This window comes from Acanthopagrus latus, chromosome 14 (genome assembly GCF_904848185.1).
Source record: "Acanthopagrus latus isolate v.2019 chromosome 14, fAcaLat1.1, whole genome shotgun sequence".
Lineage (NCBI taxonomy): Eukaryota > Metazoa > Chordata > Actinopteri > Spariformes > Sparidae > Acanthopagrus > Acanthopagrus latus.
In genome coordinates, this window is record NC_051052.1 from 9,409,229 (window position 1) to 9,425,911 (window position 16,683).

Sequence of the window (16,683 nt, forward strand, 5' to 3'; positions counted from 1 at the left end):
ACCATTTGTATGAAATTTCAACCACACAACACGACTCAAAATCACAAGTTCTTTTAATTGTTTGTCTACAACCAGCTGTTCTACTGCTATTCCATCGTTTAAATGTACGTTTCTATCATTGAGGTCGATACTGCTGCTCATTTTCAGACGCTTCCTTGCAGAGCTCCTGCCGATGTTTGCCTCTATCTCACCCTGCCCTTGGCCTTGCCTCTTCCTTTGGCGCTGTAGAAAACAAACAAACAAAAAAAATCAACTTAAGGTGTGCATGCATAAATTAATATTTATTCATATATTTATTAAGTCTGGTATTGCTGGTTCATTTGGTGTTCCTCACAGCTTGTACACACAGTAGGTTTAGGTACTGCTGGATGTTTTTGACTCTAGTGGCCACGTGGTATGGAAGCCCAAAGGGTTCAAAACTCTTAAATAACTAATCAAATGACAAAATACACTCATTTGAGTTGATAACCTCTTAATAATAAAATAATCCAGTAACACTCATTAATAAATGGTGATAGATTTATATTAAACTATCAACATTTGTTAAGTTGCAACTCATGTTTATAAACCCTAACAATTAATTGCTTCATAAATGGTTTATAAAGTGTTTCATTGTTTGTTAATGACACAACTATTAACTAAAGTTTAATGACCTGAGTTGTGTCTATCACAAATGTTAATTTACTTTTTATTGTCTCATTTATCAATTTTTTTAATGCTTTGGCTCTCCATACAATTTAAAGAAAACTCTGAAAACTATTTTAGACAGACTTCTTGTCAAATAACTTTTCAAAGGGAATATTTTATCTTTACGCTCCTGTTGAATGAAAGAAGGGTTGGTTGAAAAATATGCCAATATTTTAGCATCAAAGTAAGTTTCTTTTCAGTAAGGAAGCTCATGTAGAGCTTTGAGTAAAATAACATAGGTAGAATAACAAATTCATAATATGAATTTCCAAACACCAACATTCGATACCTGTTGCTACAGACTAATTTAAGTCAAAGAGCACATATCCTTGAATGCATATACACTGACTTTTCTTCACGTGATACATTTTGTCAGTGTATATGCCTTTGTAGTTCCCCAATAACTAACATTCATTAAATTAATGAAATTATAGCGGAGTGATAAGAAGAACTGAAGAGGACAAAACACCAAAGCATCATGCTATTAGAAGGAGAAACACAGGATTTCATGCAGCTGGCAGATGATGATTGTTTCCTCTGAGCCGCAGCCTTACCTTTGATACACTGCCTTTGTTCTCTGTTTGCACCTTTGCCAATAAGATCTGACACATCCACAGTTTACTAGAGATTTGACGTGAAAATCAGAGTGTAGACACTTACCGGCTGGAACAACACAGACGTCTCGCTTTTTCTGCCTTAACACTTCGACGTACGTGACTTCTTAAAAAGCATTTTTTTCATGAAGTTTTGTTGGATTTACATTTAAAAATGTGTAACTGATACAGTTTCTCAAAGCAGTTTGAAAAAAGTATATTATATGTTGCACTTTGGGACTGCTTCTCTTTTTTTTTTTTAACTAGCTTCAAATATAGCTGTGAATCTGGAATAAAGACGGCCTGGATCAAGATGGAAAGTGCGATGTTGAGTCATAGAGAAGACTTTGGTCAAAAGAGAATAAAGAATATTAAGCACAGTAGGAAACTGGTACAGTACGGTAAGAAAGTAAAGATACAGTACGCATGAGCTTAAAATGGCTGACTTTCCACTACTGAGCCGATCTTTTTTTCCATGGCCGTCTGAAACAGGCAAAACTCCTCATTTTACTTGTAAACAGCCATAGGAAGGTGAGATCTGCGCTGAGCAAAGTTAGAACTACTTCTGTGCTCACATGCGTCACATGATCCCCACTTCATATCAAGTAGGATTATGTGAGTTTAAAGGCCTTGGGATAACACACTTGGAGATCAGCATATGTCTTTGTATTTGTATGTTAAGGAGTTTGGAAAAATGAAGATATTGTGCCAGCATGGAAGGTTTTGTTTCCCGAGGCTCTTTAAATAAGACCAAAACCACCTCAAAGTGCCTCAAAGATGGCTACTTCTTACCTCTGGTGGGCCTGAACACGAGCCATGAGCAGATTGATCTGTGGGGAACAAACAAACATGGAGGGCTGACTGAGCACAGGGACAACAGCAGACACAGACGGACACAAGCCGAGACAAAAGAGCGGACCACGTGGTCCAAAAGAAGAGCTCGGACACGTTCACCTCCAGAGAAGTTGGTCTGCAGATGGGCAACTCACCTGCAGTCTTCCTGACTGTGATGGTCATTTAACTAAATCCGAGCGGACAGGCCAAAGAATTCAGAACTGAAATACACAAACCATCCCTTGGAGCAAAAGATGGGGCTCCTTCAACAGCAAAACATGACTTCAGATCAAATGACGGCTGTCAAAAAACTGGGAACGAAAGTATGACAGCTGAAATCATCGGCTGGAGACGAGATGGATCTTATAGATCCAATTGTAAAAAACAGAGTGCAAGTATTTTGAGGAGTTATTTTTCAAAAACATTTTGGTTCATGGGCTTCAAGACACGATAAAGTGGCTGACATGTTCAGGAAGCTGCTTTTAAGAATGAGGAGCTCGATACCACTCGCATAGTAGTCCTAAAGATGAAGTTACAGCCATTTAGCTTAGCATAAAAACTGGAAAAGGTAACAAAACATGCCTATGATGACTTTTTGAACCCTGGATTAGAAGTAATATCATTCACACTGTAACTGTGAAGAACTGAGTTGGAAAAAAAATGTTCACGTTCAAGATATGTTTTGACAGTGTCAACATCTCCCACTCAGGGACAAGGACAGACAACAAACCTTTGGCAAACTGTCTGCAAAGCTGCCAAAACTGGTAGATCCAAATAGAATAAAAACAAAACAACAGCAAACCGTGTCTGGTTTCTCCTGTTGACTAAAGCGCCACTGCAACGCAACACTGCCAGAACCTTACTGCGTACCGACATTGCGGATCTGGCACGGAGCTCAGTAGGGCTCATGTTATATTGAGTTTGTTTAATCCGAGTTACGTGAGCTTACCTTCAGGCAGGGTCATGCTAGCTGTTTCTAGTTTTCCAGTCTTAATGCTAAACTGAGCTAACAATAGACCAATTGTGGCAGCCATCTTCCTCCGTCACGCTCAGGGTGGGGAGATCAAATGTTGTACTGCTGTGTTCCCAGTTGCAGGTTGTATAAATGTAGGGCAGTGGACGAGTTGTTGTCATCTTACTGCTTCCTGATTGATTAGCAACTGAAAGGTTAGTTGCTAATAATGAATACATGAAAAGCAAAAATTTGGAGGGATCCAGGCCTTGATTGAAGATAAAACACATTTGATAACGAGTAAATTATGTTAGACAATACCTAAACCTAAACCACTTCCTCGTTAACATGACAGTTTAATAGTGTTATGCGACACAATTGGAAATGTGTAAATGAGTTTGAAAACTTTAGCACATTTTACTTCCAGGCTTAATTAAATGTGTCTAAAACGTGTTGAATCTCATCAGACAGTAACGTTAGTCATCAAACCTTGAAATACGGCCCAGGTCCTTCCAGATTCTCACTTTCATTTATCTTTTAATTTGCTGATCAATTAGGAAGCAGTGAAATGATAACCAATTGTCAGATTTCCTACGATTACATGTATTCGAACCCAGAAAAAATCTTTACATCGTAACATCTTCTTTACATGTTACATGTACATATAGTAGAGTGAATATAACATCTGCCTTCTTGGATCTCCTCTTACGGATTTTAACACGACCATCAACACACACTACCTTCTTCACCGTCCAGCTCTGTTCTTGCTCCACTGTCCCAGACGCTGTTCGTGACCCGTCAACACACGGACAGCAAAACTACACAACAACCACGAGGCTCACACTCTTCATTAACTGTTACTCACAACTTCTGCTGCTCATTGATTCGGGTCTGGAGTACATTGATCTGGAAGTCAAGCCACATTCATTTTAGATCGGTGCCCCCAGGACAACTTTCACTTTGAAGCAGTCGGCCTACGTACGGTTTCAGCATTCAGCGCTCGTATCCTTTGGCTTTTTCATGGCTGTAGGTGTTCCATCGAGTTTCTTGTCATTACCATTTTCATCAAATTGCAAATGCTCGTTTGGTAACACGTGGGTTTAACATGGTAAACAAAGTAAACATGACACACTGAAGCTCCAGAAATGTTTTGTGGATTATGAAAAACTTCACATGACTTTACCATCAGTTTGATAATGAGTGAATTATTCATTACCTTACCCTAATTAATGTGCTATCTTAAAGGATAAGGAGTACATGTAGCCTAAGGTAGCTAAACTGATGGGTTTTTTTGTTTAAACATTTAGGGAAGTAAATGTATTCATATGCAAAGATGAAAACAAGACTGATGCAACTCTTAAGTCCTTGTGGTAAATATAAGCTAGTTAGAGCCAGCAGCTAGTTAGCTTAGCTTAGCCTTAAGACTGGAAGCAGTGCAAATAGATATCCAATAGCTGTTTCTCCGTTTCCAATCTTTGCTGAACTATGCTAACTTAGCTACTAGCTATAGCTTTGCGTTTACTATCAGTCATTCATCTAACTCATAAAAAAAAAACAGATACCTAATTTGATATCCAAAATGGTTAAAGTATTCCTTGATTTAACTTTTACACCATTGTTAAAAAAAATGTAGCTGGGCTTAGTTCTACACAAAAAACAAACCCCCCCCAAAAAAAAAGTTCCATTTCATGGAGCCATTGGGACATGAACCCCTCGGGGGCGAAGCACTTACATCATATTTCTGTCTCTTCAGTTTCTCGCTGAGGTCAAACTTCTCAGCCTCCAGTGTCAACAGCCACTGCCACAGCTCATTGGCCTTCTCCCTATTGAGCAAAAAAAACCCCAAAAAACAGGAGCACTTCAGCAACAGAAAACTAAAAGGCTGTGCAAAAAACTGTAAATACAAAGAAATGGGAAGTGGACGGGAGTTTATTCACTAACAAATCACCTGCATCAGACCGTGAATGTGGTCATTAGCCCTTCTACGGAGCTGTGAACAAGGACTACTTGTAAACAAATAAAAACAAAACATGACATCCTTACTTCACTTTGTCCTCGCTGAGATGTTCGATGTTGAGAGGCTTCCTCCTGTCTGCCAGGATCTTCTTTTTCTTCTCCCTCTCTGTCTGCTTCTTCGCTCCCTTCTTCCCGTCTTGCTGGATGGGAGAATAAACACGAGAGGATGTGTTGAAAGAATGAAAGAAAATATCAAAGAGGCTGTGAAAGCTCAAACTCTCATCCTATTTCTTATTAAATTCAAGTGCAAACACACAAACCGTATATCATCATCATCATCTTCCGTCGCTCATCCCAGGACCAACAAAATGTATTTCCCAACACAAACACTTGAAACCGCACTTAAAAATATGGAGCTTCAGGATTTTTGTTATTGTGGCTACCTAAACCTGCCAACCCTTCTTTGTTTGTGTAGCTGCAGACAAATCAGTGGAGTGTTGTCGTGTGTGTGTGAGTGTGTGTGTGATGACTGACCCTCTGCTGGACGCCGCCGTACTGCTGAGTCCTGTTCGTCAGGGCCTTCTTCTTCTTGGCGTCCTCGTCTTGCCTCTTCCGCGCTTCCTCCTGCTCCCTCCGCTCCTTTTCTTCCTGCGGCACAGATGGTGCGAGACGGTCAGCGGAGAAACATGTCACACCTGTCCCGCCCTGTCTTCTCTGCCGCCCAATTACACGTCTAGCCAAAACTGAACAATATCAGTCATTTGGAGTTGCGTTCCGGTCCACCTGGCAAACGTAAGGCCAGTATTCAGCTCTCTGGTCTCCACAGACTCCTGGGGGGCGACGTCTGGCTTTTTAGCTGCTAAACGAGGCACCGTGTTCACCAGCTAGTTGCTCATTTTGGCGCCAAGAAGGTAGTGTCTTTGTTAATTCAACTTTTATGAATGGAAAACAGTTACCTGCTACACAACGAGTTAAAAAGTGTCCGATAAGTGGTACAAAGTTGCAGAGTTGTGAGATTATGATAATGTGTGATTTAGGAGACTCCCTGGCAGGACACACACACGCCCGACACACTGATTATTTGCTACAGGTCAAGTCTTGAAAGAGATGAGATGGAGGGAAAACTCACAGCCAGACGAGCCTGCCTCTCCTTCTCCTGCTCAGTGCGGATCCTCTGCTGCTCAGCCCTCTCGGCGCGACGCTTCTCCTGCACATTCATGCCCACAGACGCACACATTAAGAATTGTTTTCCGGGCGGGTGCGTCAATCCGGCTTTCCTCACAAGACTTACGATCCTGTTGACGAGAGCGACAAGCTCCGCCTCGTCGTTCTTCCTCTGGATGAAGTGGGCCTCGATCAGGGACTGCAGCTCGGTCAGATCCTTCTCCTGACGCTTCCTGTGGATGTCCTGCAATTACACACACATTCACACACACATTATGAGGACCTTTAAGAACCTTTTAAACCCTAATCAAGTTTGAAACCATTCCTGATATTCGGGCCTCGATCTACTTACATCAAAGTCGACTTTTTCCCCCTCTGGTATCTTTGGCACAGATAAAGGTGGAGCAAAGGCCCTACAAACATAGAATGAGAAGAAGAACGATCTATGACTCACTAGTTGGCAGATGTGTATCAAAAAGGGGCAGTATGTAGTTTTGGAGAAGAAAATCAAACTCAATATTAGTGACGTAATAATGCAAACTCTGAAATATTTATTTTGTCCATAACCGGATAAACAAGCTGTTCTCAGAGGAAAATAAAGTCCCAGAACACTATTTGAAGCTAGAAAGTTGGCAGGGTCCACCACATGTGAACAAAGTAAAACAGTAGGAATTGTGTTGTCCTTTAAAGTCAGTTTGTTTGTTCAGTTTATTCAGTCAGGAAAACAAAGAGAGGTTGTTTATTTTGTTTGTTTAGACCTACATTTCCTTCCTAAAACTACCTAGTGCACCTTTAAGTTTCAAATGAAAATGGACTTACTTTGGTTTGGGTTTGGAGTCATCTGTTGCAACAACAAAAAAAGGATAATCACAGTTAATATAACACTAGTTTTGGGTTTTAATCTTTGATACAAGTAAATGTCCTATTTCGATCTAAACAAAGTAAAATACTAAATCAGAACAAAACAGTATCTTGGTATAAACGTGACGAGAGTTTGGCTTTAGTACATTAAAAGAAGGTGCTCACTGACCCTGATTCTCTCCTGTAGGTCGAGACCATTTAAACAGAATATTATTAATTCATTAATGACCCTCACTAACAGAGCGAACACACATGCAATCAATACACACACACACGCACACACACTCTGACAGGTTTTGTGTAAATGAATCGGTATTGAAACAGTGTATGTAGCTGGATAGTGGCAGACTGTACACCTACTGAGTCTGTGTGACATTTAAACAGATTTTTGGCTAATCAGTTTCAGTTTCTCTGTAGATATTTAACAGACATACATATTCTCTCAACACTTCTGTTGAACCACTCACACGACCTAAGCTCTGCAAATATTCAACAACCAATCTGAAAATGTGATTACCTTTGTTCTAATGCTCAGCTGACATCTTTGATTCAAAAATGTATGGAAATTGCGCAATTAATGACAAGTAGGTGTATTAGACAATGAACACACTTTTGTTCGAATCTTTGTTGGTGAACACTTCTTGCTCTCCTTTGCCAAAATAATCCATCCACCTCACAGGTGCAGCATAAAGATGCTAATGAGACATTAGTGGTTAGTGTACAGGTGTGCAGGAATCATGTGGTTACCTCCACCACAGAGATTATGATTTCACCTCTGTTTGTTCATTGGTTAGTTTGTCAGCAGGAATCCATAAACACATCTAAATGTATTTCCTCATTAACGTTGGATGAGTCTCGGCCCAGAATAGAGCCAGTTTAGTTCTGGTATGGACCCGGGAAAAGAGACGGATACAGGATTCTTTTTTCCCCCTCACTTTCTTTAATATTGACATATTTTTGAACATTTTTGTTTATTTCTCAGGGAGCAATGCTTGCAAAGTTGTATTTAGGTGGCTGGTATCTGAGTGCGTTTACATTACTGGTCATACAATGCCATGGATTAGGCTCGACTGGATGAACCATACTCACAGGAGACATTTTGACTTGTCGAAAAAGGAAAAGCACAGATGCAGTTTCTTACATTAATGACGTCTTTACATCCATTTAGTTGAGATTATTCCATTGTATCCAGTATTGTGCACGCTCACTCAGCGACATGTCTTACTGGGACATTTCATGGAATTGAGCCATCCTGTGTGCTTTTCCTACTTTGACAAGTCAGAACGTCTGCTGTGAAGAGAGACCCATGGCAGAGGTAAGCGCTCTACTAGATTAAGCTTTTTTCAGGGTTTCTGTGAACGAAACGTGCATACCTGTAAGCCTTGTCATGTGGAGTCCATATTTTGGTGTCTAATATCTGTTTTCAAGATTAGAGTGGCCTTTTATTGTGAGCAGTCTAACACACACCTGTGTGCTAATCACGCTGTTTAACCAGCATGCTGATGTGCTCCGTCTGTGAGGTGAAGGGATAATCTTGGCAGAAGGAGAAGAGATCACCAACATGGATTTTAACACATCTGATTTAAACACATCAAACAAGTGTTGTATTTGTATTTTTATCATGCGTACTTACTCAAACTACATATTGACTATTAACCCATACATGTAGTGCATTCATAAACCTTGTTAGGGCCCGAGCAGGGAACCTGCAAGGACTCTATTGTTTTTTGTAGTTGAAATTACAGCCGTCTGTACACCGATCCCTTAAAAATCCACAGACAAAGCAAAACTCTCAGCAGGCGGACTATCAAAATAAAATGCAATGTCTGTCTATACAAAGACTTATTCTCTGCTGAAGCCATTTTCCACACGTCCAATACACCAATTTGTCATAAAATGAGCAGCATGTGTAAATGAATCTGTAACAGCGTTCTGACAATGGGTGTGAAGTTGTTTTTTTCACGCTCTCCAAAAAAAAAAAAAAGCGGTTTTCAAACAACGACACCAACATGTGCTTTGTTTTGGCGAGCGGCGTGTCTGTGAGCGAGTGTCGTACAGTGGACGAGCAAAGACACCAGACAGCCGCGTTACAGCCTCGTCGGTAAGTTACAGTACCTTCATCTGCAGCCGGAGACTCTGTGACAAAAAGGACAAAAGGACGAGTTAGTGCATCAGCTGGAAGCATACAAATGGATTCACTTCATTATTTGCAAATGCTGTTTCACTCAGGCCAGATATCCGCTTTGCATATTTTTATATGGAACACTTTCTTTGCTGTCACCAAGAGCAATAGAAAGTCTAAACAGTGTCTGTATGCCCTGTCAAACTGGGTTGGTGTAAGCACTCTGGGGGGTTTCGAGCCCCGAAAGCTGGTTTTTACTTTCAGACAGTGGAGGCGGTTCCTTTATAGAAGAGTGTTATCAGAATTTTAAGGCGTGAGGGGGGAAAAAAATAAAACAGGGAGATATTTACACTGCATAATTCATCAGTAAATGGGGAGCTGAAAGATTGAAAGTCACCATTACTCTTTCCCACAAATACCTCAGCTCTAAAGGTTTTCTTACTAAACTAAATATCTGTATGTGGGATACACAAACCAGAGTTGAATTGTGTTATGAAGTCACAGCATGCATACGATGTTTTAACAGAGAGAGAATGCGTTACCTTCCTCTGCAGGCTCTTTGTAAAGGCAATGTTGGACAGGCAACAGGAATCATAATCAGAGAAAGAAATGGAGAGAAGATCAGGAAAAGTTCATGGAAAAGCTACAATATGTTAATGTCACCACGGAGAAGGTTTCATGCAAAAGTTCAAGAAAATGAGTCTGTGCCATAAGACAGCTGTCTTATTTCAAGCCGCAATATTATGTTTTATTCACACACACACACACACACACACACACACACACACACACACACACACACACACACACACACACACACACACACACACACACACACACACAGCTAAAGATCGATGACCAAAGAACACTTGATCATCATATTATATCAGAACACAACAGTAGAAAAATCTCATTACCTTCCCCTGCAGCCTCTTTGTAAAGGCGATGTTGAACAGTCAGTCGATCAGCAATCAGAATCAATGCGAAAAATGGAGAATAATTCATCAGTAAATGTTCCTGCTATGGCACTTTAATGTTACAGATGATTTAGCCAAATGTAAGGGTGAAGCTCTATAAAAACCTGTATTAAAAAAAGGTACATTTGTAGTTAATAACCTTTAGTATAGTTGTGGTAAGAAGTTGCAACTGACTGTATATAATACGTTATAAACACCGTGTAGTAGGTCTATAAACATTTGGATGACCGTCAAGTTTGCCACTGCTGTTTAAGTCTTTACACCTGCTTATAAAATGTTTTATAAAGCATTTTATTGTTTGATTACAGTGAAATAACTATTGACTAAAGCTCACTTAACTACAAATTTACCATCGATTAATGATGGTTGGTGTTAAAAAATGTGCTTTATTTACATATGTGTGCAATATTTTTGTTAAAGCTAGACCAGTGAACACTTAATACATCATATATTAAAAAGAGTAGAAAAAGGTCATTACCTTCATCTGCAGCAGGAGGCTCTGCAGTGGTGTGAAACAATGAAAACATGATTAGATGTGTCACATTGTCATCAGAAAATGAACTGAGTGACAATAAATGTGCAATTGATATATTTACAAATAATGACATAAGAACATGAGACCAGGTTGTATGTGATAACTTCACAACCACAAAATATCCAAAACAGCCAGTTTATGATGATGAATAAGATTATTAATATAAATATTTGATCATTCTAGGCAAATGTATAGTCTTCTGAAGTGTACATTTATTTTACATGGCAGGAGGCCTGTTGGCAGCCAAACATAGTCATGATTAGCTAATAATGAAAATAGAAAAGCTAATATTGATCCAGGTAAATGAATGATGCTGAAGCTGATGAAAGGTAAAAACTAGAAAAGACCGTTTAAATTCAATTGCACTGCACAGTCTCTGTGTTATTAATATAAAATGGGCAGTTCCACACATGAAATTATTACAGATATCAAGTGGCACGTTTAATCTCAAGCCTTCTTCCATATAAATATTATGTTCCATAAAAGAAACACATGGGGATTATAATGACACAGAAAAATATTTAAAAGAGGGTAGAATTACCTTCTACTTCAGGTGCGGCTCCTTCTGTAAAACAAGCATTGAAAAAGAGTAAATGAAGCCAAAAGACAACATGTCACCGCCCACACAATAAAATGCCTGCAAGTGTCTGCGTCAAGAAACAAATGTAAAAAAAAAAGGAAAAAGGCATTTATACTGACAAAAACAAGTCATACAAACTTTCTTCCTTCAGTGCTTCCATGTCTGAGCGAACAAAATAAGGATTACCGGATCAATGAGACTTTGGCAAACAGCTCGAGGCTGGGATTTGGTCAAAATCTGAGCACTGTGATATTGTCTCTGGGGACGCAGTGAAACCAATGCTGCTGTCTGACATTCTGAACAAAGCTTAAAAACCAAAAAAAAAAATCAAAAAACAAGGAATGATCTGGGATCAGAAACTGAGCCCCTGAGCTGTTTGTAGCATGTCAGAAATCAAAGCCTGATCTCAGCACATGACAGAACGGCGGGAGAAATGTCAGCATCGCTTTTGTTTACTTCGCAGCATCACCTTTTCACCTAATCCCACAGAAGTTAAGACACCGTTTGCTGAGCATACACACAACTATAAAAGTAAAAGCAGTGGTTAGGCAGAAAGATGACAAATTATTTGTGATGACATCATAAGATCGGTAATGCTGATGAGTCAGCAGAGCGAGTTTTCAGCGTCCAGGGGTCTTCAACCAGCTGCAGGGGTCGTCACCCCCAAAAGGAACTAAGAGGTGTTGTGGGATGATTAATGGGTGAGAAAAGCTGCTGCATAAATTTGTTCATTTTTTTTTTGTGTTAGTATATTATTGTATATATAATGTCTGTAAGCTGCGACACGCCCACCATTGTTCAGTCTTCTGTATTGAAAGTCTAAAGTCTAAAAAAGATGAAACTGAAAACACGCTCATCTAGCTTGCTAGGTGGCTTTTCATCACTGACAGCAGACACTGTAACAGCAGCAAGACACACACACACACACACACACACACGTGAAGCCATGCAGAAGCCTTTACCTTCCTCTTGCTGGGTTTCTTCCTCTGAGGAGACACAATCAGGTCAGGTACGTCGAGCAACAGAAGCTTGAAAGTGACATTTTGCTTTCGAAAAAACAAAACAAAAAAAACCCAAAAAACAAAGCAAACGCTCTCAAACTCTTACTTACCCTCCTCCCTGAAAAAGGAGAGAAGGGAAGATGTGAACTTTTGGAACAGTCAGAGGAAATATAAAAATAAATAATAAAAAAAATGCTGCTTTAGTATAAAGAAGGTACTCACAGCATCTCCTCGACTACTTCTTCTTCAGACATCGTGATTTTAGATGAGCTGTGTTAAAGAGGAAGGAAGACAGCGCATCAGAACATCAAGAGTCACCACTTCAATTCAACACCAGAACACACTAGATGTATTTTTAAATCATTTTTCCTTGTTTAGAATGCAGCTACCTCACACACATAAAATAACCAGACTCTCAATTCTCATGGGCTCAGTTTAATTAGAGCTGGTTATATTTATTTTTGTATTTGGAATGTTTTTTTTTTTTTCTCTCTCTCTCTCGCTCTCGCTGTGATTTGTATTGTTGTTTGCCTCCTTGATTTTTCCCCGCTTCATCTTATCGACTGTAATGTTTCTACAAGCCCCGGAGAATTCTTTCCCTCGGACAGATGGTTTGTACCTCCCTCCCTTTCTTCTCGTTTCAGAGCTCTTATCATTTGTGCAAACAACTAAACCAAAACCTACATAAAAAAAGGGAAAAAAGAAAACCTTGGCTACATGCTGTGAGATTGGAGCTATTGTAGAATTTGAAATGATTCCACCATGGGCACTGCAAAGCAGAGGCCCAGGGCTTTAAACAGCTCCAGGCCTAATCCTCAGCCATTTCCTCTTGGCACTGAAGGCTGCAGGCGGCCGACTGGAGTCTGAACAGCACAGAAAAACTACCAGGACTGCACGAGTCCTTCAGGGACCGACTGATGCATCTGAAGCTACGCATATCATGTTGGCTCAGAAGTGTACACCCGGAAAACAATTTTCCAGGCGCTCGAAAGGCTCTGAAGCGGTGCAATGCACATTTCTCTTTTAAAGGAAAAAGAGTTTAATCTGATTTTAAATGCATCGTCTAGAAACACACACTTGGTTAATTTAAGGACATTCCACCAATTTTGCACTGACGTGTTATAAGTTTACTTGTAATGAGCGGCATTACAACCCTCAGCTTGATATATAATGTTGTGTAACAGTTGTGTAATGTCCTCTGTGGCTCTGGAGAAGCTGTCTGAAGCCTAAAAAAATGGTATTTTCAGGAAGCTAGCCATAATGAGGTCAACAGTGAACTACATTTCAAAACCTGGTGCCTACAGTACCCACAATGCAACACTGAGTGACACCACTGGAGGCAGTGACAATTGCATGCAGCTTCCTCTGGAGCCACAAAGGGCTCTTTTTTTCATGCATGCAGCAATACTATAAACACACTTTAATATGTAACATTAGAAGAGTTACCCTTTTAATCAAAACATTGGTTACTGTCCTTTTTCACAGCAGGGTATTTGGTGTAAATGTCAAGGTCACAAGGGTGGATTTAATAAGGCCATGATATCTGAAGTTCCTCATGCAGTATATAAATACATATGTCAGAACATGACTGTTCCCCTGTGTCGTGTAATATTATTTTCTTCCATGGGCTGATAAATAACCAGATCGTAAAATACGGTGTCGGTGGGCTGCACAGCCGGGTGGTGGTGGTGGTGGTGGTGGTGGGGGTCTATTTTTAAGAATAATAGAGCGTGCTTTTTGAACAGGTGTGGAGCTACTCCTGCAAGACAATGGGGGTTTGGCTCACCTCACTGTACTCACAGTAAATCAGTGAGCTGGGACCCACATTCAGACGGGCTATTTTTTGCTGTTCGCGGTTTGGTCAGCTGCTGGTCGGGGGAGCAATTCTTATAACAATGCCTCTCCAGAGTCCGCCTGCTCCTCATCATAGAAAACAAGCTCAGTCCAATTATTATTATTTTTTTTGTTAATAACAGTGACTTATTTGATGTACATGTTGAATGAGTGATGTTGGGATAAAGAAAAGTTTCCACCCCCTCTTTTTTCTTTCTGCCTGGCCACGCTCCTGCTCTTTCTCCTCCAAGTTATTTCAAAGAAGCCAGCTGCAGTTTCGATCTCTCTCTCTCTCTCTCTCTCTCTCTCTCTCTCTCTCTCTCTCTCTCTCTCTCTCTGCGTGCCCTATTTACACTTCCCCTATATGGTTACCATCCACATTCTGTTACATGTGTGCTCAGATTCAAACATTGTGGTGTCTGGAGTCCCCTGTGCGGTTGTAACTTGTGTCATCAGACCGGGCAGCTGACGTCAAAGGAGTGGAGGAGGTGGGGGGGGGGATAAATATGAAGAGGGGAAAGTGAATAAGATTAAGAATGATAGAAAAGGAGAAAACACAGGATCCGGTTGATGAAAAGCACTGACTGGAAAAGCCAGAGAGAATTCACAGCGTATGAGGTAGTGGTGGTGGTGGTGGGGGGGGGGTTGTCATGGCTGGGGTATTAAACCTGTATTTGCTTTTAATGCATGCGGTCAGTCCCCCATTTGGCTGAAACTGTGAAATAACACGCAGTCTGACAGCGGCAGGAATGTTGCGGCCGCTGGTTTCGGCATTAGGGCAGCATTAAGTCAAAGCCCAAAGCATGCTACAGAACACTACAGTCTCAGGGGCGAAGCTTAGCACCTTCTCCAGCAGCATTCGGCCTGCTCGGATCAGAATACATCAAAGAAAAGCCATCATAAAATCTTTAAGAGCCTACTTAGGCAAACGTCTGAGCCAATTTAATTCAGCACTCACAACTTTGTGTGAGTAACAGCCAGTTTTGCAGATCATGCAGAGGAGGCTCATGTAATTTTTCAGCAGGAACTCAACTGAGATTTGTGTCAAAAAAAAGGAATCAAAATCATCCAAAAGGAGTTTCATGAACACTTCAACAACGTTATTGATCTTCACTGCAGCTCTGCACCCCGCAGGGTCACGGTCATGCTCGGGTCTTACCTCCTTGCACGTCTCCTGAGGAAGAGTCTGGATTAGCAAGCGGGTTATTCTTTCACATCCGGACAGAGGAGAGGGTTCAATCATCCTCCCAACCAAAAAGCACACTTAATACAGCCCTGTCCATCATGTGACCACATAACTTTTCTATGACTGGTTATGACCTGTCAGTTCTATTGTTGGGAGGCACGAGATGAGTTATACCTGGAGAGGAATGCTGCCTTCAAGTGCTCCTTGCCATCTGCTACATTTGAACAGCCTGAAAATTTGCAAACACCACTCGTCCCACCTGGAAGTTTTACTTGGCCGGAGATTAAACAGATCTTGTAAGGTTTTAGCTTTTCGTTGTTTTTTTTGTTTTTTTTGGAGACTTTTGAAACAGTGCTCAGCGGCTTTGTGCTGAAGTTGCTGGGGGGAAAAAAAGGCATGCAACTAGTTTTTAAAACATTCACTTAGCTTCGTCTAAGAGAATTTATTGACGCTCTTCTCGCTGTAGATCAACTGGTGCTGATGATTTCAAAGTTTTTTTCTCTTGAACTCCCAGTGCCGCTGACTTCAGAACACATTACTCACATCTTTAACCTGATAATCCCACAGCTTGGCTAACGTCCTCTCTCCAAATTGTGTTATCTTGCAAAAAATATTGGATTCCTCTGTAAATAATCAGCTCAGGTCTCATATCGCTCTCCGTGTCAGGCTGGATCAAGATGTATGCTCAGTACCATTTCTGCAGCCTCCATACAGTTTTACATGACATTGGACTTGCCCTGGACAGCTGCTCTGTTTATAGACCTCTCTAAGGCATGCAATACTGTTGGCCATGACACTTTTAAGAAAACAATCCTGAACTGGTTCGATTCTGTCAGTCACCTATGGTTTGAAAACTACCTCTCCTACAATGAGCAATGGAGGATATACCTTCAAACATGTGAAATGTTAATGATGTTTTTCTGCAAGGTTCAGTGTTTGGCCCACTGTGGTTCTAAATTTACATATACGATATTGTCTCCTCTTCCTCTTCCTGTAAATAACATATTAATGCCGGTGATCAGCAGCTGAACTTCTGCAGTCTTCATTTGATTCACTGCAACTCTAACTACTTAATCATAATTTAACCCAGTGGCCAGAATACAATGTTGTCAAACAGACTGACATTTGTAATCTTATAACATTCTGTTTGCATGTTTATTACCTTCAACGGTGTGAAACCAGTGGACACTTTTTAAGGTGACCTCTGGAACATTTCCAGCCATGTTTGTGGCAACCAAGACAGTTACTTAAAGCCTAAACATGACATTTCGAGACCACAGGCACAGCATTGTCACAACATACAATAACGTTTTAACATATTTGTGGTTTGCAGTAGTGTACATTTACTTGTTGACTGGGTTGATAAGTGGTGAACTCAGACAGAACCAAATGTATGCTATTC

At 40.6% G+C, this 16,683-nt stretch overlaps 1 protein-coding gene across 5 annotated transcripts; it reads right to left on the reverse strand.

Moving 5' to 3' along the window:
• Positions 1-35: 35 nt before the first annotated feature.
• On the reverse strand, positions 36-15,478 carry tnnt2e (troponin T2e, cardiac). 5 transcript variants are annotated; one of them, XM_037121295.1, is made up of 18 exons: positions 15,456-15,478; positions 12,485-12,532; positions 12,373-12,380; positions 12,224-12,247; positions 11,223-11,246; positions 10,625-10,645; positions 10,087-10,101; positions 9,712-9,726; positions 9,163-9,183; positions 7,006-7,027; positions 6,539-6,599; positions 6,314-6,430; positions 6,152-6,229; positions 5,557-5,670; positions 5,110-5,222; positions 4,799-4,889; positions 2,073-2,110; positions 36-222 (listed from the first exon to the last, which is right to left on the reverse strand). In XM_037121295.1, exons 2-18 carry the CDS (start codon positions 12,514-12,516, stop codon positions 183-185), a joined length of 834 nt encoding a protein of 277 aa, XP_036977190.1. In that variant the 5' UTR covers positions 12,517-12,532; positions 15,456-15,478; the 3' UTR covers positions 36-182. The 5 variants fall into 5 exon arrangements, with proteins under 5 accessions (XP_036977190.1, XP_036977188.1, XP_036977186.1 ...); XM_037121293.1 differs by lacking the exon at positions 15,456-15,478 and adding an exon at positions 15,255-15,437; XM_037121291.1 differs by lacking the exon at positions 15,456-15,478 and adding an exon at positions 14,063-14,202.
• Between the last annotated feature and the right edge of the window lie 1,205 nt (positions 15,479-16,683).